Source organism: Emys orbicularis, chromosome 2 (genome assembly GCF_028017835.1).
Source record: "Emys orbicularis isolate rEmyOrb1 chromosome 2, rEmyOrb1.hap1, whole genome shotgun sequence".
Classification (NCBI taxonomy): Eukaryota; Metazoa; Chordata; order Testudines; family Emydidae; genus Emys; species Emys orbicularis.
Genome location: NC_088684.1, coordinates 265,946,618 through 265,974,608, shown reverse-complemented (window position 1 = coordinate 265,974,608; position 27,991 = coordinate 265,946,618). Strand labels below are relative to the sequence as shown.

The 27,991-nt window shown below is 42.2% G+C and overlaps 1 protein-coding gene across 1 annotated transcript; it reads right to left on the bottom strand.

Annotated features, from left to right (window-relative positions):
* RAB18 (RAB18, member RAS oncogene family) lies at positions 1 to 27,977 on the bottom strand. Its single transcript, XM_065397816.1, has 7 exons — positions 27,841 to 27,977; positions 14,687 to 14,742; positions 6,733 to 6,794; positions 2,595 to 2,667; positions 1,526 to 1,644; positions 1,376 to 1,442; positions 1 to 504 (listed from the first exon to the last, which is right to left on the bottom strand). The coding sequence occupies exons 1-7, from the start codon at positions 27,906 to 27,908 to the stop codon at positions 329 to 331; spliced, it is 621 nt and encodes a 206-aa protein (XP_065253888.1). The 5' UTR covers positions 27,909 to 27,977; the 3' UTR covers positions 1 to 328.
* Between the last annotated feature and the right edge of the window lie 14 nt (positions 27,978 to 27,991).

Sequence of the window (27,991 nt, the reverse complement as noted above, 5' to 3'; positions counted from 1 at the left end):
CAGAATGCAGCAATGTATATTTGTTAGATGGATATTTTTTAAAGAGTAGTTACATGATAAATGTATAAGGTCATAAAATTTGAGTGCATTTGTTCTTGCACACTATTTTATGCTACATATAAAAAACCTGAAGATTGCAAGTTGGGCATGCTTACCATAACATTTTTCAACTGGGAAAGCTGCTGAGCATGTTTTCCTACAAATGTTCACCGCCATGATACAAAACAAATATGTGCAAACTGCAAGGTCCCTAAAAATAGCAGTTAATGAATTTACAGAAAGGTGACGCTATCTGTTTAAATATGCAAGAGGATAACCTTCCCAGAGTTTATAACATAGAGCAGTATCCACCACAGGCTCTTCCTCCATAGCCTTCTTCCTGGTTTGATAACTTTACGCCTCGGTTTTGGCTCTCACTTTCCCACAGTCCAGGAGTCTGAATGATTTTTTCAACAAGTTCTTCAAAGGCACACTGTACACCATCACATGTTTTTGCACTTGCCTCTGGGGGAAGAGAGATTTAAGAAGTCAAGCAAGCATTAATGTATCTTTCACCATCTTCTTACTTTAACTGGAGAGAACCAACAGGTGTTAGTCTCAACATGCATCCTACACTTTTGGTACAGAAGGGAAAATAGTCACAGATGAACAGCAAGTCCTAGTATTTAAGGCAGTAAGATGACTTTTACTCTCTACAGACAGATATGAGCTTTGACATGCTATGTGAAATATTATTCTAACAATTGGCATGTTCAAGTTTCTTTTTTTTAACTTGCAAGTCTAGCAATGTTAAAGGGTCTATTATACTTTACAGCACAGCCTTGTACTGACATAAGACAAGTCTTGTAATAAGCTAGTGGTACTGAGTTAGCAGGATATATGGTCCAGTCATTAGAGTAGTCACAGTGAGTGAGGTTTCTACTAGACACCACCAAATTTAATCCCACTTAGAGAGGTTTCTTAATATGGGAGAGTGGAATAGAGAATGGTATTAGGAACATAAAACAGCCTTTATTTTGACCACAGCATTTAGATACTAAGGTGATGATGCACTGGAAGTGTACAGATTGAAAAGAATGACTCCAGCTCCAGTCAGGCAGTTTCATCTGCCATGAGTCTAGAAATTTGGATAGACTCATTTTAAGACCAGTCTAAACAAGATGGGAAAACCTATCTTGAGGATGTTGAGGCTTAAGTTAATTTTGTAAAGCACTTAAACAATGCAGCTGAAAGGTACTATTAGATTACTTAGCTGATACAGTAAAATTTTCACCTTGGCAATTCTGTAAAAATGGAATCTAACCACAGTTTTATTTTTTACATAATGGTAACTTAAAATATCATGTAGGCTTTACATACATCTTCAAGAGCATACCTATGAACAACATGGAATGTTTTCTTGCAAATTTGAGACCTTCATTCCTGTCAACTGCACGGTTTTCCTGCAAGAAGAAACAGTATATTATATGCTGTGACAGATGTATAAGTATAAACTACTGAAGGTAATTTTTCCAAGTCTGCTTACCTTATCAATCTTGTTTCCAACTAACATTTTAACTATGTCATTCCTTGTGCAGTATGTCTCCAATTCATTTAGCCAATTGTCCAGTTTGACAAAGGTGTCTCTTCTTGTGACATCATAAACTGAAAAATATTGCCAATGGTCACTAACCTGATTTAACATATTATTTTAAAGACATTTCCAAATAATTTATTGCAACTATTCAGTTATTGCAGACATTCAAAATCTGAATTATTTTAAAAAAGATTTGTAGACAGACATATCAGCATATTTTCAAGTTATTGCATATACAATAGGACACGAATGAGGCTGAGAAGCCTCTTAGAGCCAAGGTGCTTTGTATTTAAGGCTAACAATCACCAAAATTATTTTTGCCCCTGGATTTCTTGTCCACTGCTCAACTCCAGCAATAGCGAAACAGACATTGCGCTCCAAGTGCCTAGTAAGGAGGCTTCCAACACACAGTGAGGCAAATACCCAAAAGCAAAGCAATAGTTATCTTCAGAGGGCAGATGCAAGAAGTAAGGTTTTTTGACCCAGTTCTCCTTTCCTTCTATCTGAAGCATAGACTTCTTAAATTTAAACCAGTCTTTTCCAAATGACATTGGGGGTGTGATAAAAAGGTCATCAATGTTGGGAGCACAATGGAGGATATATTTTAGTTAAATAAAACATTAAGACTTGTCTACATGGCACTGTTTGTCCTGATTATGGAGGAGTGTGTAGTGTTGGTAACTTTTAATATGTGCCAGAAGTTTATATGGGATAGTAAGAGCACAACATTTCAGCGTGCTCTACATTTCACATCCCTGTAGTCAGAACTGTGGCGCTGTGTATACAAGCTGTGATGGATTTCTTTTGGAAACAAGGGAGGTGTTTTCCTGTCAGAAAGAGATGCTCAAGATGCTGAGATAGATACTCCCAATTATTGGAGTATCTAACTAGAAGCCAAGAATTTCAGTATTAAACAGCCAAATGTAGTTGGAGAAGAATTAGTTGGTCTTTAACTTTTTCGTAAAACTAGAAAAAAAAATCAAAGGTTTTAAAGTGGTACGTTGAGTAGCATACTTACCTAGGATAACACCCTGTGCTCCTCTATAATAGCTGGGCGTTAATGTTCTGAACCGCTCCTGACCTGCAGTATCCTAAAAATATTCAGAACGTTTTCCATTACTGTACTTGCACAAAATAATCTACTCTATGTGCTACTGAAAGAAAGTACAGCATCTGCAAGATCTAATTAACACGATAAAAAAGAAACTTCAGAACAATCATGGAATATAGCATCACCAAAGGAATCAAGTTTAATTACCTTTAGATGAAATACAATTAAGATTAGATGCAGAGTTGATAAGAATTTTGCTTCAGGAAGTGGCTTTTAAAGTCTTAGCATTTAAGTAAAATAAGCCACTCTACAATGATATAGGGCACTCACATTTCCACTGACGCTATTGCTGCTCTACAGCTAGCAGATAAGTGAGACACCAGTGCAACAGCTTCACTTGTTTCTAAGTGAACATTTTAGGTTTGCAAAACACTGCAAAGTCTTGTGATAACAAGACAAGATATATGGCTTTTCACTGCCCAGTATTTGATAATTAGCTTCAAACCACAGAAAATTAGGGCAAACCAAGCTGTAGCAGAAGTACCAAAAAACTGATCACGTTTCTTCTTAAACTGAAGTAGCTTGTGAAATCAGATTTATATCTTAGGACTTTATGAACTAAAAGGACGAATGGGTCTGCAGAGACCAAGTATTAAAATGCTGATTACATATACTTTGTTGTAGATCCTTGAAACTACACTGAACTATAAGCACCACAGATCATGAGAATATGCAGGCATCAGAAACAGAGAAGCTCATTTACTCAAACTCTGTCCCAGTTTAGAAGCATATTGCTTACAAACAAAAAGTAAATGCCACCCAATCTACCTCCAAAAGAGCAGTCATTCCAATAACTAAGATATCAGCAACTTTTTCATTCAGGTTCAAAATTTACTCCACCACCATAGATCCTGAATATTCAAGCTCTTTGTGAGTGGAGTACAGAACACTTCGGTGAAGAGAAAAAAAGTCTACCCCACCCGCATCTCAAACTAGAGCCAGAGCACAGGATTCCTTTGCAAACGCCTCTCACCAGTCTACACCCAGGGACTGTTATCCAGGGCTGTAATAGTACTGCTTCTCCAGGCCACTTGAACCACAGAAGCAACAGAGGGTCCTGTGGCACCTTTAAGACTAACAGAAGTATTGGAGCATAAGCTTTCGTGGGTGAATGCCCACTTAATGAGACACAAGTAATGGAAATTTCCAGAGGCAGGTATAAATCAGTATGGAGATAACGAGGTTAGTTCAATCAGGGAAGGTGAGGTGCTCTGCTAGCAGTTGAGGTGTGAACACCAAGGGAGGAGAAACTGCTTCTGTAGTTGGATAGCCATTCACAGTCTTTGTTTAATCCTGATCTGATGGTGTCAAATTTGCAAATGAACTGGAGCTCAGCAGTTTCTCTTTGGAGTCTGGTCCTAAAGTTTTTTTGCTGTAAGATGGCTACCTTTACATCTGCTATTGTGTGGCCGGGGAGGTTGAAGTGTTCTCCTACAGGTTTTTGTATATTGCCATTCCTGATATCTGACTTGTGTCCATTTATCCTCTTGCGTAGTGACTGTCCAGTTTGGCCAATGTACATAGCAGAGGGGCATTGCTGGCACATGATGGCATATATAACATTGGTGGACGTGCAGGTGAATGAGCCGGTGATGTTGTAGCTATCAGGAATGGCAATGTACAAAAACCTGTAGGAGAACACTTCAACCTCCCTGGCCACACAATAGCAGATGTAAAGGTAGCCATCTTACAGCAAAAAAACTTCAGGACCAGACTCCAAAGAGAAACTGCTGAGCTCCAGTTCATTTGCAAATTTGACACCATCAGATCAGGATTAAACAAAGACTGTGAATGGCTATCCAACTACAGAAGCAGTTTCTCCTCCCTTGGTGTTCACACCTCAACTGCTAGCAGAGCACCTCACCTTCCCTGATTGAATTAACCTCGTTATCTCCATACTGATTTATACCTGCCTCTGGAAATTTCCATTACTTGCATCTGACGAAGTGGGCATTCACCCACGAAAGCTTATGCTCCAATACTTCTGTTAGTCTTAAAGGTGCCACAGGACCCTCTGTTGCTTTTTACAGATTCAGACTAACACGGCTACCCCTCTGATACTTGAACCACAGAAATGCAGAACTCTGGCCCCTCCACCAGCCTGTTTCCCTACCAGACACCACTGTGGTTTTCTATACTGGCATGGAGACCGTACCACTGTACGTAGGTATACAGAAATCAGCAATCTTCCTAGCACTTAATGAACATGTTTTATGCTGCATTCCTGAGTTTAGCATGGACCATGAGTGACTGCAGTGGTCACAGAGAAAGCCAGCAGTTTTATAACTCAGGTTTGTGTTTTGGAGATGCAGGGCATAAAAGAAAAGAGAAGTTATCTTTCCCTTTGAGTAGGATTCTCTCCACGAAGGATTCACCCTGTCTCTTCAGGAAAGAGTATGCAGGTGTCCTATCTGGCTCATTTTCTTCCTCCCGGGAAAGAGTTCTGCTGCTCTGTGACCCCTACCTCAGAGAGGAAATGTTCCTTTGGCTCCTATTCCTTCTCATATGCTTATGAGGCCCTTATTCAGCTGTGTCCATTTTCTCAGGCCTGGTCTACACTGCGGGGGGAGAACGATCTAAGTTACGCAACTTCAGCTACGTGAATAACGTAGCTGAAGTCAGCGTACTTAGATCTACTTACCGCGGTGTCTTCACTACGGTGAGTCGACTGCTGCCGCTCCCCCATCGACTCTGCCTGCACCTCTTGTCAAGCTGGAGTACAGGAGTCGATGGGAGAGTGCTCTGGGATCGATTTATTGCGTCTAGACTAGACACAATAAATCTATCCCCACTGGATCGATTGCTGCCTGCCGATCCGGCCGGTAGTGAAGACATACCCTCAGCCATCATATCCACTCTGCTTTGCTTGATCAAGGATGTGTTTGGAGATCTGACTGTAAGTGCCTACCTCAGAGCCTACAGTTTGGTACTTGAGGTATGCAGCACTTTTGATATCAAAGCAAGGGAAGTATCCCTGATCTGTATTTTTCTCCCTCCTGTACTCTGCTTCTTTCCTCAGACAGACCAGGCATCACCAGAATTGCTCCACTCTGCTTAGCAGTGAGAGAGTTTCAAGCAGCCTGCCAGCACAGAGCAACTGACAGCCCTGGAATTCCAGTGGTTGTTCCATACCAGAGGTGGATTCTATGACCATAGAACATGAGCCTTGCTTATAGATTAAAAAGCAAATATATCATTAAGAGTTATTGGGAAACCTTTTCCCTCCCTTACTTTCCATAGTTCAAGGTTTGAGGTTTCCCTTCAACAGTCAAGATCATCACAAGTACTTAAACGGAGTTATGCAGGATACAGAGCTTCTTGCTCTATTTTAGCTGCTACGTTAGTAGAGGCAATCCTGAACTCAGACCTTAGCAGGCAAACTCCTTTTGGTTCACCTGGGTGTTTCCACATTCTTGTCACTTTAAAGTTAATAATGTAAATTAAACATGCACAACTATGGCAATTCTCAAGCTATGTAATTTATGCAGTATTCGTATTTGTATGGAAAATGTAAAGTCTTAGTTCAGAAGATTTTTTCTTTAGAAATGTGAATTCAGTGTGAGAAGCTTTATACCTAATTTAACATGCTTAGTTATCAGGCTCAAACTGTATAGTCTGATGTGAACTAAACTCAAGTAGAATGTTATAAGAGGCACAGGTAATATTTATCTGTAGTCAAATTAAGGACTTTTCCTTCTAATGTAACTCCATATTCTCCTGTATACTTGTTGGCTTCTAAATTTTGTTTGATAACAGTAGAGTCTCTTCCCATAAAAATTCTACAGAAGAGGCCCATTCTTTACTTTCAGATACCAGAGCTGATACTATAGCTATGTTACCTATCCTGAAAATGGGAAAATCCCATCAGTAACGTTTTCATGAATGACGCAGTAAAACAAAAACAAAAACCCACACACCCCACTACTAACAAAGCCTGTTAACATGGCAAATCCCTTCAACTTCATATTTCCATAAAAATCATCACCACGAATACAAATCAATAAACTATGTAAAGCTCTGGTGTTTTACTATGTTCAGAACTTACCCATATTGCCAGTTTAGCTTTATTTCCATCAACTGAAATTGTTTTCACCTTGAAGTCAACACCTGGAAAAATAAAAAGGTTTTAATTCTCCTTCAAACATGTGTTATGATTAATTTTGTCAGACGGAAAGACAACGAAAGATCCAAGTAAGTCAGAACTGAAGTTGTGCTTTGACAATAGCAGGTGGAATGGATTAGTTTAATCGGTTACTATTTGCCCACCCACCTCCACATCTCTCCTATTTTCCCACTATGGTCCTACACCAGGCTTGGAAATTAGGGCTTAGAAGAGTCTTCAAGTAACCTTGGGCCATGGGCCAATAGGTATATCATGGAAGTGAAGCAGGTACTAATATTTCCTTCATGAAGTGTAGCATTCTTGAGTATGCTGTTCAAGTTAACTCCAAATTCCCTCCTCCTCCACATAGTTTGCTCCAGTCTAGTTTCCAATTTCTACCCTTTCATTCCACCATTTCCCAGTGTGCATCAGCTATACCAGAAGCTATGGGCTTGATGCAATTCTATAGCCCATGTTATGCAGGAGATCAGACTAGGTGGTCATAATGATCCCCCTTCAGGCCTTAAGATCTATGACACTGATCTAACAGTTAAAGGCCATTCAGATGAAGATGCTATAATGCCTCTTAGAAAAGTCCCGGCAGACAGTGCTGATCAATTGCTTCTCTGTCCCAGGGAACCTCAAGGATATCACCTGGGGTCTATTCTATTACTTCTTGCTTAGAAAGCCACTGGGAGGTTTAACAGGAAAGATGGTTTGTGGCATACTCATTGCTGAGGACACTCAACTGTCTTCCACACATTTGACCCAGCTATTGCAGTGGAACTAATGGCTTATTGTTTGCATGAGGGCAAGCTGCCCAAAGCTCAGTCCAGATAAGATAGAAATAATGTTACTAGGTTGTGGGGGAAGAGTATGCATGTCACCTTCAACAAAAGTTTGGGTACTATTAGGTTCTGGATTGCTCCTGAATGCCTAGGTATTGCCTGTGGTCAAGACTGTCTCTCCACCCCTGGCTAGGAGAGTGGATCAGTTCCTGGTAGATGAAGACCTGGGCTCAATTACCCATAATTTGTCACCTACAGGCTAGATTAGAGTGTTCTACATGGGATTACAACCATACCTTTTAGAAACTTTAGTATGGAATGTAGAACCTAGAAAGCATATTACATTAGCATTTCCAGAGTCACATACACTGCTAATAAGTTTGAATGGAGTTCAAGGTATTTTCAGTTTATCAAGTCACAAAATGACAGCCTGGTTACCTGGCGCACTGCTTTCATGCGAGGATGCTGCTGTTACAATCAATGGAGTCACTACAGCTGGAGTCTAACTCAATTTTCTGAAGGGTCCTCTACTTTGGAACTCTCTCCCTGCTTTAGTACTCCACAGCTTGGATTCATTAATTTTCTAGGCACACTGCAGTGTGAAGCACCTAGATTATGGCTATAAAATTTATCTAGGAAGGTCATGATTGTAGAATGCACTGAACATTACACAGGCTTTAAAAAAAAAAAAAAAAAAATTAAAAAAAACAAAAACTACTTTTATAACAAAAAAAGTACACTAAGGTCTAGTTTATTTGAATGTTTTTTAAATTAAGATTCTTAATCCATAATTGACAGTTTATAACAGTACCACATAATGTTTTCTTAAGATTGGTTTAGCACACAATTACTGTTGAATGAACAAGCTGCAGAGCCAGAAATTCTAATAACTATATCTCCAGTTACAAGTCAGTGGCAAATGTGCTGTAAGTAGGTAAAACAGGAACTTGCCATGCTTACAATTTGATTTAGATTAAGCCTAAATAACCTGCTGCCCTGTCAATTTTCAGCATTCAACATAAAAAGAGTTGGCTCTTAAAACTAATAGCATTCTATGCTGAGCTGCATCAAAGGGTACCTCTGCTAAGAGCCATGACCGCCCTAATGAACAGCTAAGAATACGTTTTTAAACAGATATATACTTTAAGCTACAATTATTATTTTTTACAACCCTGTTTTTACATGATCATGACCACCTTAAAAACAAAACAAAAAACACAAGCCACTTTAGCTGAAAATTCTCTCATTCTCATCCCAATTATAAGTTTTAGGAAGTGAGCGTAGCTTGTCTATACCACTACAAAAAGTTTAGCTGAACTTTGAGGTAATGGCACCTTGCTCACATTCCACAAACAGGCCCAAGATTTTGTTCCTGGATACAGTTATGCTACTTCAACTGGAGATGCACACACATCTTTGACATCATTGGCCCCCATTATCAGTTACTCTAAACTGAACCCAAAATGCTCCTTCTGAGCAATACAGGCCAATCAAGATTAACAAAATCTGAATTTGATAGAAGTATTTAAAAATGTAAACTTATTTAAAAATGCATAGGAAAAAAGTAAGTAAGCATGCTGCTTAGCATTACACCAAATTGTATATTTTAACCCTTTTAGGGGATAATGGGAAGGATAGCATAGTTACAGTATAGCAGAAGACAAATAATAAATTGACCTATGTTTCTAACAAACTGCAGGGCTCTTGATGCAACAAGACTATCACCTTAACTTGTACAAAAGAAACCCATTATCACAAAGCTAAACGTAGTTATGATCTCTGTAAATGCATCACTGACATGCATTAATATGTATTTGAGCTGTTGCTACTTTAGTCTTCATTAATTTGATAAGAAGCCTAGTTTAAAAAAAAAAAAAAAAAAAGTGAGCTTGCAGAAAAGCACATTTGTAACAGAGCTAGATTCCACAAACAGACAGTTGCAAAAAGGGTTAACAATTAAAAGTCTACTGGTGTAAACACAGCAAATGCACAATCCACCAGCATAGATTCAGAACACATACAAATACCTTATATTTATACTGTATATAGTTCCTTTCATCCAGAAAGATCTCAAGAACTTTGAATTGAATGCCAATTTTACTCAAGAATGCTACACTTCATGAAGGAAATATTAGTACCTGCTTCACTTCCATGATATACCTATTGGCCCATGGCCTAAGGTTACTTGAAGACTCTTCTAAGCCCTAATTTCAAAGCCTGGTGTAGGACCATAGAGTATGCTGTTCAAGTTAACCCCAAATTCCCTCCTCCACATAGTTTGCTCCAGTCTAGATTCCAATTTCTACCCTTTCATTCCACCATTTCCCAGTGTGCAGCAGCTATACCAGAAGCTATGGGAAGTATCAATTATCAGGGTTGTTTCTAGCAGGTCCCCTAGAAATGTGTTCTTGGTCCAATGCTATTTAATTTTTATCAATGATCTAGATGATTTAAAATCTTTGCTGGTAACAATTTGTAGATCACAAAGATTGCTGAGATAGTAACCAGTCCTCATTATTTACCGTTAGAGTGATCTGAATCACCCAGTTAAATGGTTATAATTCAACAAAATGTTTTATTACCGTCAGTCTAATTGAGGTATTTTATCTGGAAATCAAGAATGCAGGTTATACCTACACAATGGGAGACCATCTGGGCAGTGATTTAGAAGGATTTTGAGGTGACTGACTATGTTGACCTCTATATGAGTTCTCAGTGCAATGCTGTGGCAAAATGGACTAACGAGATTTTTGATGTACACATGGACTATTAAGCAGAAGTAAGGGATGCACTTCTCAAAACAGATGTGGAAATCCTGGAGAGTTCACAGGAGGACCACAGAAAATGATCCAGGGGCTGGGGGGAGGGGGAAAAACAGCCTTACAGTACAAGTAGAGCCCCATGCAGATACAAATCTTGTATCTGCATTTGATCTGTGAGCTGCAAACATGGTCCGTAGATATCTGAAGACATAAAGCGGATATTCACAGATCTGCAGGGCTCTACGTACGAGCCTTAAGGAGCTCAACTTAGTCAGCTTAATGAAGATACTGTTGACATGCAGCTTGATCACCATGTACAGGTTCTATACAGGGAAAAGATCTGATGAGGCTTTTACAATTTTGCTGACAAAGGCGAAAGAGGCAGTGGCTTAAAGTTGGACAAATTAAACCCTGAAATAAGCACTTCCTAGCAGGGAGGGTAATTAAACAATGGAACAGATCAGCTCACCAGGGAAGATGGTAGACTCAGTATTGCTTGGAGTCTTTAAAACAAAATTACATAACTTTCTAAATTATATGCTGTAATCCAGATTCTGGTAGAAGCAACCTGTGTGTGTCAGAAGCCAGGCTGGTCTCTTCTTGCTTGGGAATCTGTGAATCCCCATGTTCATCTCCTTCCTTAATGGGCCACAGCAGAACAAGATTGCCTTCAGCATGGTCAAAACACTTGCAGCTTTGCATTAATACAATGGCTATAATCAATTTTCATGCTTTAGGGCTTCAGCCAGTAACCTGCAGGCATCAGGAAGGAAATCCCCTCCCCCTCAATGCACAATTGGCCAGATGTATTGTTTCACATCCCACACCTTCCTCTGAAGCATCATAGATTAGCCACAGCTGGAGATGGAACACGGGATAAGGTGAAGCAGTGATCTGAAGCAGTTCATCAAATCCTTTTTTCTTAGATGGCTGGTCAGTGTCTTGCTCAGGGTCAAACTGATCACCAGGTTTGGCATTGGGAAGCAATTTTTTCCTCAGGTCACACTGGCAGGGACCTTGGGAAATGGAGGTGGAGGGTTTGCCTTCCTCTGCAGCATGAATTGCCTGTTAGGATCATCTAGGCATCTCTCACCAAGTCAATTTCCCAGTATTACAGGGACTTTAGGCACTGGTAGCACCTCAGTCTATCCTGTTTTCTGTCTGTGACACACAACAGTTTAGTCTCCTGAGGACTGAAATGCTTTAGTCTAACTAAACTTTTTGCAGACTTTTATATTGAAGACTTCATTATTAAGTCTTGTAAAAGAAGAAGCTGGATGTTTGGGTGCCCAGGAATGTATGTGAAGCAGCTAAGTCACACATTTGATAGCTGTGTCTACTAAGGAGATCAGTAGTGAAATGGTGATATAGATCTCAATATTAACTATTAGATTTTAGAGTCAACACTTCATTGAGATGAACGGTGAAAGCGCTCACATAAGAACTATTTTTTGAGTCTGTTTTTAAGATAGTATTTCTTTGATTTATGTCAGGCACCTGTAGGGAAGGTTCTCTTGCAAAACAGTTTAGAACCTCAGTATTATTAAAGTCAAGCTTTGTTCCAGAGTAAAGGGTGGATACTGTGGCTCCTTATACTGTGGAATAATAGTGTCCACAGGGCTAGTAATCTACATCAGCTAATGATATGGTTATTGAAGTTGAACTTGAAACACATTGTTTAACATTGTTAACTTTAGGTTGATACAGAATCAATTTTTTGATTCCTTTGCTGAAAAGTTTTAATATTTGGGAGTTTATGCAATAGTTGACAATTATCAGCTTTATACAGATTTGGCCCCTTGAGAAGAAACATTTTTAAAACTCAGGCAAGTTGACCTGCATCATGAGTTCTATCCTCAAAGCATGTTCCATTAATCATTTCCTTCAGGGCCTGCATTGTTTAAGGAAAACGCAGCAGGAGCTCAGATACCTCCTTTTTTCTTGCCAGGATGAGCTCAAGCAGTTCTTGTTGATGTGGAAATATATTTATACTCAATACCCACCTGAAAGCAAGTGAGCTGACAAAGCATTGACATTTTTGTCACCATACTGATGATTGTCCATAATACTGCAGTGCTGATCAGACATGTCAAGTCAGATGGTAGGAAAACTTCTTTAAAAATTAAAGTTTTCTTTGGGCTGGTCTACACTACCGGGGGCGGGGAGGAATCGATCTAAGTTATGCAACTTCAACTACGCAAATAACGTAGCCGAAGTTGACGTACTTAGATCTACTTACTGCAGTGTGTCGACGGGAGACGCTTTCCCGTCAATTCCCCTTGCGCTTCTCGTCGAGGTGGCGTACCAGAGTAGAAGCTAGAGCAATTGGCAGTTGATTTATTGCATCTATACTAGACACAATAAATCGACCCCCGCTGGATCGATTGCTGCCCATCGATCCACCCGGTAGACAAGCCCTGAGTAAAAAAGAAACTCACCAGCTGGTCCTAGCTCAAAAGAGTAATCTGTATCTTCCCATATTTGATGGTATCTAGCACAATAAAGGCCCCACTTCTTATCCGGGTCTCTGTGTGCTAATCTAACATTAATATTCCACTTTAACAGACTTTAAGGTTAAAAGGCATTCAGAATTTAGGAAGTGACAAGAAAGGTCATCCATAGAACCTTAATTCTGCCTCCTTATGCATATATTTTTGCTACAATCTTTATGTATGTAATTGGCTTGCAACCTTAACCTAACAATAGTTTATGCTAGAGATGGCAGCTATTGCCAGGGGATATCACTGAAAAGAAAGGTATGTCTCTTTCTCACTCCACAAGCCATTAAGAGAAGGTAGATTGAAGGGATGGTATCAAGCAATGCCTTGTCAACAAGTCTCAGTTGCCCAAATTAGTAGTCGGGACATCCAAAAGAAATCAAGTGTTAGTATTTCTGCAATACCTATTTTTCTGCATTAGGAGTTGGAATTAAAACATGGCTATCCCTAAACAATAATTCAATTAAATAGTTTCCTACTCACCCCCCAATATTTAATTCAGCTAGTCAAATACATTAGACAATTATAGAGTTATTTTTGGCTTTACATTAGTGTTTCTCTCTCAGTAGCCACCTCGACTGATCAAGAGTTTAAGGAAAATTACTTGCTCTCTTCCAGGTCTTTAGTTAGAACCCCCATTGCAGTAAGTCTAGTATTAGAATTAGAATACCTTGTACAGGAAAGTTACCTTAATTTGCTCAGCTTGGATTACGGTTATATGATATATCACATAATAGCAGCACGGGTTTTAGGCATTTTACTGCCTTTCACAAACTTCAATATCCACACCAGCACCCCTCCCATTCTGGGGTCTGTCTCTCCCTCCTAAATACATTTCAATTAATGCTGGGCCCTTACTGCTGCCCATATCACTCACACTGTCCCAGCACACAGGGGTTTTTTTTGTTTGTTTTTTGTTTTTTTTAAGCAGATCTGGGCACTCCCCTCTCCTCTTGGGCCACTTGCCCAGGAGCTAATACTTGTTTTGGGGTAGGTAAGGAAGGAGCCATTTCTTACCATTCAGACATCTGTTCCTTGAAGGAGGAGGATTGGGAGACAGGAGTTCAATGCCCAGTATAATGTAGAGCTTCTCTGGAGCAGGCCACCTATGCAACCTACTCTAACATGAATCCTGTGCAGTACTCTTATTACTATTAAACTAAGTTCCAATCTCCTATTACTTTTGAGAGATTCTACTGATTTCTCACAAAGGTTAGCAAGAATCTTTTGCACACGGCTCTAATAAATTCACTAACACCATGAGTGTGGTTGTAGTGCTAACAGATGCAGGTCTCCTTCAGTGACAGTCCATGTCTATACCTTCCATCTTCAAGAATACAGAATACACACATGACAACACTGTCTCAATTCTGAACTAATTTTGTGCAAAGTGTAACAGCACCCAATTACTGTTTATACTTCTGTAGTGTTTAACTCCGTACACTATACATATGTCTACACCTAAAAGGCTTCAGCGGCACACCTGCACCACAATAGTGCTTCAATGTAGACACTACCTATGCTGACAGGAGGCATTCTCCCATTGGTGTGTAGGTAATCCAACTCCCCAACAGATAGTGGGTAGGTCTTCTGTCAACCTAGCATTGTGGGGTCTAGGTCAGCTTAACTATGCCACTTAGGGGTGTGGATTTTTTACACCCTCAAGCAACATAGTTAAACTGACTTCATTTCTAGTGTAGACCAGGCTAATGACTGAGCCAAGATCATCCCCTCCTGCCTTACTGAAGAGCAGATAAGGTTGAACATTACCAGTTGTGCAAACACAGCAAGTCAGTCTTCTACCTAAGTTAGTTTGAATTTTTATGAAGTCGTGTTAGCACACACTTACCAATTGTTGCTGCAAGTTCTGGGTCAAATGTATCATCTGTGAACCGCAATAAAAGGCTGATGGAGGGAGGAAAAAAAGATACTATTAGAACACTAAGTATTTTGTTGTTGCAGTGTAACTGTAGCTTGCCAGATGAGTGCATTATTGTATACCACAAATCTGAAAGCAACGTTACATTAATATAAAACAAGGTAGACCTGAGTGTCATCTTCAAGACAGTGCAAATAAAAGTAATGCATGTCAGCTTGCTGTATAACTAACATTAACTATGTTTTGAAAAAGGAGTAGTTATTTTTACTCTTCAATTCCAATACCGAGTAAGCCTCTTTGAAGCTAGGCCTCAATCTGTCCCTGACTGGGGTTATCCAAAACAACGTCCCATGCTCTACTATTCAGAATATTTTATTTCTATTGTTCTATTTCAAGTCTCCTAAAACTCAGTGCAAAAAAGCACAACATTTCTGCAATTTGAAAGAAGGTTCCAGAGTGCAAGTTAACTTACCACAGTAGGAAGAATCTAAGGAACAATATATGTGCAAAACTTCTTAGACACAGAAAGCCACAGAACTTTAGTGGTAAGTATTATGAAAAAACCCCACAATTATTTCTATTTCCAATGTACAGGTTCCAAAATACACTGAAAAATATGAATGCAGCCTCACACAAATTAAAGTTCTGATGAAACTGAACACTAAAGTTAAATTTTACATTGTACAGGTGTGGATGGCACATCAAATTATAGAAAATTCTGTAACTGGACCATCTAAAAATCTATTATCCAAGAGCAGCTAGTCCTATAAAAAGAGGGGAAGAGTCAATGAAGACACCCAGAGTTCAGAGCCCCCGGAGGAATACAGGAGGACTCGCAGAAGATTGCAAAGGAGAAAAGACAAGAGAACTTGAAGTCAGAAAAAACAGGAGGAAGGCCAGAGAATCACACTATCACCTGGAAAAGTCAGGTCTATGTGATTGGTGACTTCCTACTAAGAACAGAAAGGCCTGTCACCAGAGCTGATCTGGAGAACAGAAGGGTGTGCTGTCTGCCAGAAGCTAAGACTTGGGATGTGGACCTGAGGTTGAAGAAGATCCTAATTGGAGCAGGAAAGAATCCACTGATTGTCCTTCATGTGGAAACAAATTATACATTCCAGCGAGAATCTAGCTGTAACAAAGGAGGCTATGCCAGACTGGGAAATGGAGGCTCAAATGATCTTCAGTGGGATTCTACCTGTCCCTAGAGTGGGAGAACGAAGAGGAGACAAGATGATGATGATCAACAGATGGTTCGGGCAGTGGTGCTATAAGGAGGACTTTGGGATGTTTGACCACTGGAAGGCATTCATGGACAGAGGACTGTTCTCCTGGGATTGACTCCACCTGTGCAGGGAGGGAAATAAACTTCTGGGATGGATGCTGGCACAACTGATTAAGAGTTTAAAATAGGAACTTGGAGGAGTCATGTAATCTTCATGCCTGATTTGAACATTGAGCAGGAGGAAAATCAAGTAAGGAAGGATACAGCAATGGAGAAAGGAACAGCAGCAGGTAGGACAATGGACATTAAGAGGAAAGACAGTGCTGATACCAATGAAGCTAACAGTCAGACGATACTGAAAGTAGAATGACTATGCATTTGGCTGAGGAATCTGGGCAAAGTTAAGTAGAAATAACTAAGAAGTTTTAACACCATTGCAAGGAACCTGGGTAACAAAATAGAAGAACTAGAACCACAGGTGCAGGAAGTGAAACCAGATATTATAGGGATAACAGAAACATGGTGGAATAGTAGTAACGACTGGAGTACAGGTATCAAAGGGTAAATGTTGTTCAGGAAAAACAGAAATAAAGGTAAAGGTGGTAGAATAGCATTGTATGCTAATGATGAGGTAGACTGTAAAGAAATTAGAAGTGATGGAATGACTAAGACAGAATCTGTTTTGGCCAAAACCACTTTGGGGAAGAAAGCTACTAGAGGTTTCCCTGGGATAGTACTAAGGGTATGCTACAGACCTCCAGGATCCAGTTTGGATATAGACAGAGACCTCTTTAATGTTTTTGGTGAAATAAATACGACTAGGCGTTGTGTGATTATGGGATGTTAACTTCCCAGATGTAGATTGGAGGACAATTGCTACTAATTATAGTAGGGCCCAGAGTTTCCTGGATATGATAGCTGACAGATTTATTCACCAAACAGTTGCGGGACGAACAAGAGGTGATGCCATTTTAGATTTGATATTGGTAAATAGTGAGGACCTCATAGAAGAGCTGGGTGTAGGGGACAACCTTGGTTCAAGTGATCATGAGCTAACCCAGTATAAACTAAATGGAAGGGTAAACAAAAACAGATCTGCAACTAGAGTCCTTGATTTCAAAAGGGCAAACTTTAAATAAAATTGAAGGAATTAGTTAGGGAAGTGGGCTGGACAGAAAAACTCAAGGATCTGAATGTGGAGGAGGCTTGGAATTATCTTAAGTCAAAGCTCCAGAAACTATCCAAAGCCTGCATCCCAAGCAAGGGGGAAAATTTTGTAGGGAAGAGTTGCAGACCAAGCTGGATGAGCAGGCATCTCAAACAGGTAATTAAGAGAAAGCCTACAAGGAATGGAAGATGGGATGGATCAGCAAGGAAAGCTACCTCTTGGCAGGAAGTGTAGGTATAAAATGAGAACTGTCAAAAGCCAAGCAGAGTTGGACCTTGCAAAGGAAATTAAAACCAGTAGTAAGAGGTTCTATAACCATATAAGATGAAAAAAGGAAAGTAGGGGGACCACTAAGCACAGAGGATGGGGTGGAGATTCAAGATAATACCGTATAGGCATGGCCCAACACCTAAACGAATACTTTGCCTCATTTTTTAATATGACTAATGAATAGCTTAGGGGCAGTGGCAGGGTGGCTAATGGGAATGAGTATATGGAAGTAGAAATGACCACATCCAAGGTGGAAGTCAAACTCAAACAGTTTAATGGGACTAAATCTGGGGACCCAGATAATCTCCATCCAAGAATATTAAAGGAACTAGCACGTGAAATTGCAAGCCCAAATAGCAAGAGTTTTTAATGAATTTGTAAGCTTGGGGGTTATATCCTATGACTGGAAAATTGCTAATACAGTTCCTACTTATAAGAAAGGGCAAAAGTGATCCGGGAAACTACAGGCCTGTTAGTTTGACTTGAATTGTATGCAAGGCAGGGTGGATTTGATTTAAATAATGATTTAAATCACTAGTCAGGAAGACTTGATTTAATCATGGATTTCTATATAAAAGTGCATTCTTGTTGGTTGTTATAACCTTAATACAGTAACTCCGCACTTAACGTTGTAGTTATGTTCCTGGAAAATGCGACTTTAAGCAAAACGATGTTAAGTGAATCGAACTTCCCCATAAGAATTAATGTAAATGAGGGGGTGAGGTTCCAGGGATTTTTTTTTCCCCCCACCAGACAAAAGACTAATATATATACACATACATATACACACACAGAGTATAAGTTTTAAACAAACAATTTAATACTGGTACACAGTGATGATGATTGTGAAGCTTGGTTGAGGTGGAGGAGTCAGAGGGTGGGATATTTCCCTTACTGCTGAATGATGAACTAGCAATTGGCTGAGCCCTCAGGGGTTAACTCTCACTCTACAAGGCAGCAGGAATGGAGGGAGGGGGGAGGTGTGAGAGAGATATGCGCATTTCCCCTTTAAGTACACTGCCTTGTTAATTAGATCAGCTTGCTGAGACGGCAGCTGCTGCAAGCTCCCTCTGTCCTGAGCCCTGGTGTGTCCCCCCTGCTCTATGGAAGATGGGGTAAGCGGGGTGCAGGAGGGAGGGGGACACCCTGACATTAGCCCCCCTCTTTCTTCCCTTCCCCCCGCACAGCAAGCAGGAGTCTCAGGGAGCAGCTCCAAGGCAGAGGGCAGGAGCAGCACATGGCGGGCGGGGGGGGGGGGGGGGGGGAAGAGAACAGCTGAACTGCAGGCAGCTGCTGCACAGGGAACTTAGGGGAGCTGATAGGGGGGCTGCTGGTCCATCCTGGTTCCAAGCCCCCACCAGCTAGCTGCAACGGGCTGCTCTTCCTGCAAGCAGTAGACAAAGCAGGCGGCTGCCAAAGACGTTAGAAGGAAGCATTGCACAACTTTAAACAAGCATGTTCCTGAATTGATCAGCAACGTAACAACGTTAACCGGACAACTTTAAGTGAGGAGTTACTGTACATATTCTTCACAACTCAGAGATAGATGTAGGTTTCATTTTTAGAAGGTATACACTATACATTTTTAAAGTGATTTATTTTGAAAACTTTTCAGATTAGTTTTACAGCTATATCAGAAAATGAATGACTGTTTGGTTATTTCATTTACCAAAGGTAATTGAAGCAGATATTTATGAAGTCACTGGGAGGTGAACTATCTCCAATTCAACAGGTTAATCATTAATATTTGGAGAATTTTCTTGCCATGCTGTATTAGGAGGAGATCACCACCAGACAGACATTTAAAATTGTTTTATTTAACTATAACAACGTTATGTATTCTGGATTTTTCTCTTCAACAGCAAACATCATATTTTAACAAAACAGGCATATGAATTTTTGAATTTAGTTAAACATTCAAGTTTTTTAAAATCAGGTTTGTTTTTAACTAAAATAGCTAAATGAAAAACAAATTAAATCGACTATGTCAACCAGCTCAATATGAAAAACTTAAAATATTGGCTTCTGCAGCTAACTCACTTCACCTTCATTTTCCAGTTTTTCTTTTCCACATTATGAACAAACAAGCTTTCCTGCTTTTTCAGGTCCCAAATGATTTCTCAATTTGGAATGAATTAGTCCAAAGGAAGAAAATATTCTTTCTACACTGTCAGAAGAAGCTACTGCCGTTAAAAGTGAGATTATCACTTCAACAGTCTCTGAATCCAAGTGCTTAAGTGACTTCCACCAGTTCACTGGTGTGACTTTCTTTAAAACATCAAACATATTTCTTGAATGGTTCTTATTCCCAAACTGGGACTCTTTTACAGCCTGCTGCCATTATAGGTTTTCCCTTCTAGTGAGAGAATGGTATGGTAGATCTCAAATCAATGAAGGCTACACTCAGAAAGACCTCAAGACTTCTGGAATATGCTGCTCAAACAGTTTCACTTTTGATTCAACTGCCTCTCCCTCCCGTCTCACATTTATCTACAGACTTCTTCTTGTCCAGATCTATTTCACCCTCAACAATCTTCTATCCATTGAACTTTTTGAAACTTTGCACTTTTAGAGAGGTAAGGGATTGACTCTGTGTTCACAAATTTGCAAAGGGACAATAGGGTTGATGTCTGTTATTTCTTACCTCTATATATTTATTTAAAAATATTTTTTGCTGTTAACAAGCATGTTATCTCTGGAAACACAAATCCACAGTATGAGAACTGCAAAACTATGCATCTCTGATGGTATCTTCTAGACTGACCACTGAGTCCCATTGGGAAGATAAAATAGGGTTACCATATTTAAACACTGAAAAAAAAAAAAAAAAAAAAAAAAAAGGACACTCCACGGGGGCCCCGGCCCCACCCCAACTCCGCCCCTTCCTGCCCCCATTCCAACCCCTTCCCCAAAGTCTCCGCCCCCTCCCCTGAGCACCCCGCATTCCCCCTTCTCCCTCCCGCCCCCGGGCTCTGGCTGTTGCTGCGCTGGGGAAGTTGCTTCGGCCCCCGCTGCGGTGGAGAGCGGCGGGAGCCGGGAAAGTTGGAGCCCAGGGAGGAGGCGGCTGCGCGCTCGGATGCCGCCGCCGCCTCTGTGCCCCGGCAGATCGGGGGAGTTGTTAGTTTTGCTGCAGCCACTCGTACTCGGGGTCCCCCGAGCGTCTTTTGCCCGAGCGCTACTGGCTTCACGGTTTGCCGCGCAGCAAACCGTGAAGCCAGTAGCGCTCGGCCAAAAGACGCTCGGGGGACCCCGAGTACGAGTGGCTGCAGCAAAACTAACAACTCCCCCGATCTGCCGGGGCACAGAGGCGGCGGGCGGCATCCGAGCGCGCAGCCGCCTCCTCCCCGGGCTCCGGCTGCTGCTGCGCTGGGGAAGTTGCTTCGGCCCCGGCGCGCGGTGGAGAGCGGCGGGAGCCGGGAAAGTTGGAGCCCGGGGAGGAGGCGGTTGCGTACTCAGATGCCACCCGCCGCCTCTGTGCCCCTGCAGATCGGCAGATCGCGGGAGTTGTAAGTTTTGCTGCAGCCACTCGCACTTGGGGTCCCCTTACCATGCCTCCCTATTTTCCCCAGACATGTTCGGCTTTTTGGAAATTCCTCGCGGACGGGGATTTGAGGACCAAAAAGCCAGACGTGTCCGGGAAAATCTAGATGTATGGTAACCCTAGATAAAAAGGGTAACCTAAATAATCTATACAGAAGCCCCTGGAATCCCATAAATTTGGGTCCCTAATCCATGAACTATTGGAACTCATTTACAAAACTTTTCTTAAACATTACATGAATATTATTGTTTTATACTATAGAATTAGAATTTATAATCCCTATTCCATGAGGAGATAGTTTTAATTAAGATACATTATAGCTCAAAGATATCTTTAGATGGTTCTCCTCAAAAAACATTTTATCAAAACAATCTGATTTAATAAAAAAATCATTGATTTTTATCCACCCTGATGCAAGGACTTGGAACAAATTTTGAAAGAGAAAGTAGCTAAGGACAGAGGTAAATAGTAATTGGGATAAAATACAACATGGCTTTACAAAAGGTAGAGCATGCCAAACCAACCTGATCTCCTTCTTTGAGAAGTTAACTGAGTTTTTAGACAAAGGAAATGCATTAGATCTAATCTATCTGGTTTCAGTAAGGCACTTGATACACTTCCACATGAAAAAGTATTCGTTAAATTGGAGAATATGGGGATTAATATGAGAACTGAAAGGTGAATAAGGAACTGGTTAAAGGGGAGACTCCAATGGGTCATAGAGAAAGATGAACTCTCAGGCTGGAGGAAGGTTATTAGTGGAGTTCCTCAGGAATCAGTCTTGGGACCTATCTTATTTAACATTTTTATTAATAAACTTGGAACAAGAAGTGGGAGTGTGCTACCAAAATCTGTGGATGACACAAAGTTGGGAGGTATTGCCAATATGGAGGAGGACCAGAATATCATACAAGAAGATCTGGATGGCCTTGAAATGGGACTAATAGAAATGGGATGAAATTTAATAGTTCAAAGTCATGCACTTAGTGAATAACAAAAATAATGTTTGCTATAAGCTAGAGATGTATCAGTTGGAAGTGACAGAAGAGGAGAAAGATCTGGGTGTATTGGTTGATCACAGGATGACCATGAGCGGGCAATGTGATGTGGCAGTGAAAAAGGCTAATGCAGTCCTACGATGCATCAGGCAAGTTATTTCTGTAGAGAGGGAAGTGTTAGTAGTATTATACAAGGCACTGGGGAGATTTCATCTGGAATACTGTATGCAATTCTGGTCTCCCATGTTTAAGAAAGATTAATTCAAAGTGGAACAGGTGAAGAGAAGGGCTACTAGGATGATCCGACGAATGAAAAACCTACCTTATGAGAGGAGACTCAAAGACCTTGGTTTGTTTAGCCCAACCAAAAGAGGGCTATGGGAAGATGATTGTTCTCTATAAATACATCAGGGGGATAAACACCAGAGGGGTTATTTAAGTTAAGTGCCAACATGCACACAAAAACAAATGGATATAAACTGGCTATCAACAAGTTTAGGCTTAAAATTAGACAAAGGTTTCTAACTATCAGAGGAGTGATGGTTCTGGAACAGCTTTCCAAGGGGAACAGTGGGGGCAAAAAAACCTAATTGGCTTCAAGACTGAGCTTGATAAGTTTAAGTAAGCAATCTGTGACTGCTAGCAGAAAATATTTCTAGTGGCTGGAACAGATTGACAGAGCCAGACGAGTACCCAGAAGTCACCTCCTACAAGACAGGCCCAACAAAGAAAATAACAGAACACCACTAGCTGTCACCTTCAGCCCCCAACTAAAACCTCTCCAGCGCATCATCAGAGATCTACAACCTATCCTGAAAGATGATCCCTCACTCTCACAGATCTTGGGAGACAGACCTGTCCTCGCTTACAGACAACCCCCCAACCTGAAGCAAATACTCACCAGCAACCACACATCACTGAACAAAAACACTGACCCAGGAACCTATCCTTGCAACAAAGCCCAATGCCAACTCTGTCCACATATTTATTCAAGTGACATCATCATAGGACCTAATCACATCAGCCACACCATCAGGGGCTCGTTCACCTGCACATCTACCAATGTGATATATGCCATCATGTGCCAGCAATGCCCCTCTGCCATGTACATTGGCCAAACTGAACAGTCTCTACACAAAAGAATTAATGGACACAAATCTGACATCAGGAATCATAACACTCAAAAACCAATAGGAGAACACTTTAACCTGTCTGGTCATTCAATGATAGACCTGCGGGTGGCAATTTTTCAAAAACAGACTCCAACGAGAAACTGCTGAGCTGGAATTGATATGCAAATTAGATACAATCAACTTAGGTTTGAACAGAGACTTAGGGCAGGTCTACACTTACTTCCTGGTCCGGCCGTAAGCAATCGATCTTCTGGGATCAATTTATCGCATCGTGTCTAGACGCGATAAATCGATCCCGGAAGTGCTCGCCGTCGACGCCGGTACTCCAGCTCGGCGAGAGGAGTACGCGGCATCAACGGGGGAGCCTGCCTGCCGCGTCTGGACCCGCGGTAAGTTCGAACTAAGGTACTTCGAATTCAGCTACGTATTAACGCTGAATTTGCGTACCTTAGTTCGAAGTGGGGGGTTAGTGTGGACCAGGCCTGGGAATGGCTGAGCCATTACAACCCCATGTAAATCTATCTGTAAAGTTTTGAATCTATCGCCCCATGTAAGTATTTTCACACTTCTTATCAAACTGTCTGTACTGGGCTATCTTGATTATCACTTCAAACGTTTCCCCCCCCCCTTACTTAATTGGCCTCTCAGAGTTGGTAAGCCAACTCCCACCTTTCATGCTCTCTGTATGTGTGTATATATATATCTCCTCAATATATGTTCCATTCTATGCATCCAAAGAAGTGGGCTGTAGCCCACGAAAGCTTATGCTCAAATAAATTTGTTAGTCTCTAAGGTGCCACAAGTACTCCTGTTCTTGTTACAGGAGTGGTTGGGTGAGGTTCTGTGGCCTGTAACGTGCAGGAGGTCAGACTAGACTATCAGGATAGTGCCTTCTGGCCTTAAAGTCTATGTACAAGAATTCTTATTTTGGCATACTAGCCATAATACTACACTGAGAAAGTTCCTTTTAAGATATCAGAGGGGTAGCCGTGTTAGTCTGAATCTGTAAAAAGCAACAGAGGGTCCTGTGGCACCTTTAAGACTAACAAAAGTATTGGGAGCATAAGCATCTTGCATCTGAAGAAGTGAGGTTCTTAACCACGAAAGCTTATGCTCCCAATATTTCTGTTAGTCTTAAAGGTGCCACAGGACCCTATGTTCCTTTTAAGATACTGATCAGTGATTTTACACGCTTAGGACAAGAGTTTATAACCATGTGGCAGACAGCCGATAACTATGATGGACATCCTGTATTGAATTTCACTGTCTAGTGCAGCAAAATACAGGGCATCTGAAGTGTGACACTGTCACATATAGAAGCCAAGTTTATTTTACAGAGTTTGAACGTAAAGTGCCGGTATGGCCAGAAATGTGACTATAGGACTTGCTCAACTTTATCTGTTGTGTGTGTGTATTGCAAGTCCTAACTGCTTACTTTAGCTACAAAAAAGTAAGAGCTTAATTAAGGAATGGTTAAATTGTCCGAGCAGAAGCAGTGTTTTTAGTGTAAAAAAAACAAAACAAAAACACTACAGTAACTCATCGCTGAACGTCCTCGTTCTCCTGCTTAACGTTGTTTCAAAGTTATGTCACTGCTCCATTAGGGAACATACTTGTTTAAAAGTTGTGCAATGCTCCCGTATAACGTCGTTTGGCTGACTTTACAAGGGAGCATTGCACAAGTTCCTCTTCTCTGCCTCCTCCCCCTCCCTTTCTCCCAGTGCTTCCCCCGCTGCCAAACAGCTGTTTGGCGGTGCTTAGGACTTTCTGGGAGGGATGGAGGGAGCGAGCAGGGAAGCTGCCCCCCCCCCGGCAGGCAGGGCCACCCAGAACTCAGGGGCCCCGGGGCCCTGGGCTAAGGGGGCCCCGGGGCCCTGGCCTGCAGCTCTAAAGCCCCTTTCGGAACGCAGCCCTGCGAGCACGGGTCGGAGGACTCAGGAGAAGCAGGGCTAGCCGCACAGCCAGTGGCTAGAGAGAAGCAGCCGGAGAGAAACGGTGCTTTGAAGGGGAAAGCGCCACGTCTCTCTGGCCGCTGGCTGCCCCTGCTCCTCCTGAGTCCTCCGGCCCATGCTCGCAGGGCCGCATTCCAAAAGGGGCTTTAGAGCTGCAGGCCAGGACCCCGGGGCCCCCTTAGCCCAGGGCCCTGAAGCCCCTAAAGCACCTGCGATCCGGGTGGCCCTGCCAGCCGGGGGGGGGGGGGGAGGGGCAGCTCCCAGAATCGGGGCCACGGGGGGGGGGGGGTGCCGCGCTGTGCAGAGCCACCTGCACCAAACAGGAGCTGCCCCAGGTAAGTGCTCTGCACCTCCTGCCTGCCCCAGCCCTGAGCCTCCTCCCGCACAGGGCTTTGGAGCGGAGCCCGGAGCTGGAGCGCAGAGCAGCTCCGGAGCAGTGGAGCTGCAGGTTTTTGCCTGGAGCTGGAGTGTAGCCGGAATACAGCTCCAAAGCCCTGCTCCCGCACCCCCACCCTGAGCGCCCTCCCACACCCTAACTCCCTCCCAGAGCCTGCACCCCGAGCCCTGAGCCCCAGGGACACCTCCCCACCACAGTACAGTACTGTACAGTATATAATGCCTTTTTGTCTGCCCCCCAAAAGTTTCCTTGGAACCTAACCCCCCGCATTTACATTAAATCTTATGGGAAAATTGGATTTGTTTAACGTTGTTTCACTTAAAGTTGCATTTTTCAGGAACATTACTCCAATGTTAAGTGAGGATTTACTGTACTTGACACAAAGTTGCAGTTTACCTTCCAAATAAATGAAGAAAACTTTAAATGCTAAGTGGCTTTAATGTTATTCTTAGATATAAAATAGTAAAATCCTTATAACATAGAAATAAGATTTTAAATGTCTGTTTTGAGATATTAAATACATACAATAGGTAACCAAGATGTGGGAGTTATTTATTTAAGTGTAAATCTTTCACAAGGTCACATGAACAAGAGATGACTTAATCTAAAAGAAATTTGCTCAAGTCATGTCGGTCATCACAGGATTAGTGCAAAACTTTACAGATCCAATACACTAAGGATTAGAAAGAAGCAATGACTAGCTGTCACCTTGTTTAAACTATTAGAAGGCAAGACTTTTAGCAGTAGCTGTTTCCCTTTTATCTGATGCAAGATAGCAGAATTAAGTTATTGTTTTAAAAAGCATTTATTTCTAAATGTAATATAGTTAGGCTTGGAATGATTAGATTTTTTTTATTAGTAAATGTCAATAAACAGTAATGTAAACAAACACACAAACCAAAAGAATATTTCAATTGATAATAAATAGAAATTTACAGATAGGCAAAAGAAAGAAAAAAAAAATGATGTTTGAGAACTGCATTTGATTTAAGGATATTTCCTTCGTACATTTTGACTTGTAATGTTCACAATTAGTGATTTAATATTCTAAAGCTTTAACTTTGTATATCTCAAGGTCTGTCATTAAGTAATTACTGTGACACCCACAACTGTCCGACCCCACATAATTTCCCACAACTGTGAAAATAAATTAAAATCAATAAAAATAAAAATGATTTAACAAAACATTATTATCCATCAAAATGATAAAAAATAAAAGTCAAATTCTGCCAAGCCTAACTATGATACCGTCACGTGTACAGCACATATATCTTTTCGACACAGCCTGGTCAGGACCCTCTTTTCAGATCTCATTTGAAAGACCCATACATAGTAAAATAGAGGGGAGTCAACAGATCTGTCTGAGTAGGACAGTTTTGATATTTTTATTTAGTCCCTGTTTTAACTAGGTCAGGGGAGTGTTCAAAGAACCCCTACTCACTCACTGCCAGAAGGTTCATGCTAATATGATCCGCGGGTACTGGGAAGCAGTGGCTCAGAAGTAATTTAACAAGTTGCAACTAAAGCACCATGGGGGGGGGGGGGGCTAAGAGGGAGCCTGCTTCTGAACAGAAACTAAGACAACTAGGTAAGAGGGTCCCTCAAGGATAAGCAGGAGGGAAGGTAGCCTGACTGTGAGGAGGAACGTCCCAGACAAGGCATGGAAGGCCCCTAAATGAGGAGGGGCAAAAAGAACAGAAGTACTTGTGGCACCTTAGAGACTAACAAATTTATTAGAGCATAAGCTTTCGTGGGCTACAACCCACTTCTTCGGATGCATCCGAAGAAGTGGGTTGTAGCCCACGAAAGCTTATGCTCTAATAAATTTGTTAGTCTCTAAGGTGCCACAAGTACTCCTGTTCTTTTTGCGGATACAGACTAACACGGCTGCTACTCTGAAACCTGAGGAGGGGCAGAGGATCGAGTCCCAAACCCGAGGCAGGGGGCAGGCTGTGACCAGGGCCAGGACGTGAAAGGCCCCTGCTAGCTGTGACCAGGGACGGAGGAAAGGGGCCCGGACCTGAAGGGGGGACGGGGACGCCGCTGGCTGTCACCAGGGTCTGAGGGGCCAGGACCTGGGTGGGGAGCGCCGCTGGCTACCGCCAGGGCCGGAGGGGAGGGGCCCGGATCCTCCCGCTGGGTGTGAACAAGGGGGGGGCCCGGACCTGAAGGGGGGGGCCGGACCTGAGGGGGGGGGGCGTTGGCTGTCACCAGGGCTGGAGGGGAGGGGCCGGACCTGAGGAGGGGGGGAAGCTCCGGACCTGAGGGGGGGGGGGGCTCCCCCGCTGGCTGTCAACAGGGCCGGAGCGCGAGGCGGTGCCCGAGACCGGCAGTCCCACACCAGGAGGCCTCACCGGGCCGGGCAGCACGGCACCGGGCCCAGTCATGATCAGCCGGCCCGGGAGACTGGCGCCGCGCGGAGGGAGCGGTGCCGCCTCACCTGGACTTGCCGACGCCGCTCTCGCCGATGATGAGGATCTTCAGCGTGGTCAGTATGTCGTCGTCCATCCCGAGCGAGCCCGACCGACCCCAACTCTCGTCTCCTTGCGCAGGCTAGTCTAATCCGCTCGTGACTGCGCATGCGCACGTAG

Coding starts and splice junctions, on each gene's coding strand:
- RAB18 (XM_065397816.1), bottom strand. CDS start 27,908: ATGGACGACGACATACTGACCACGCTGAAGATCCTCATCATCGGCGAG. Junction 14,743..27,840: donor AGCGGCGTCGGCAAGTCCAG/GTGAGGCGGCAC, acceptor TCCCTCCATCAG/CCTTTTATTGCGGTTCACAG. Junction 505..1,375: donor ACATTCCATGTTGTTCATAG/GTATGCTCTTGA, acceptor CTCTTCCCCCAG/AGGCAAGTGCAAAAACATGT.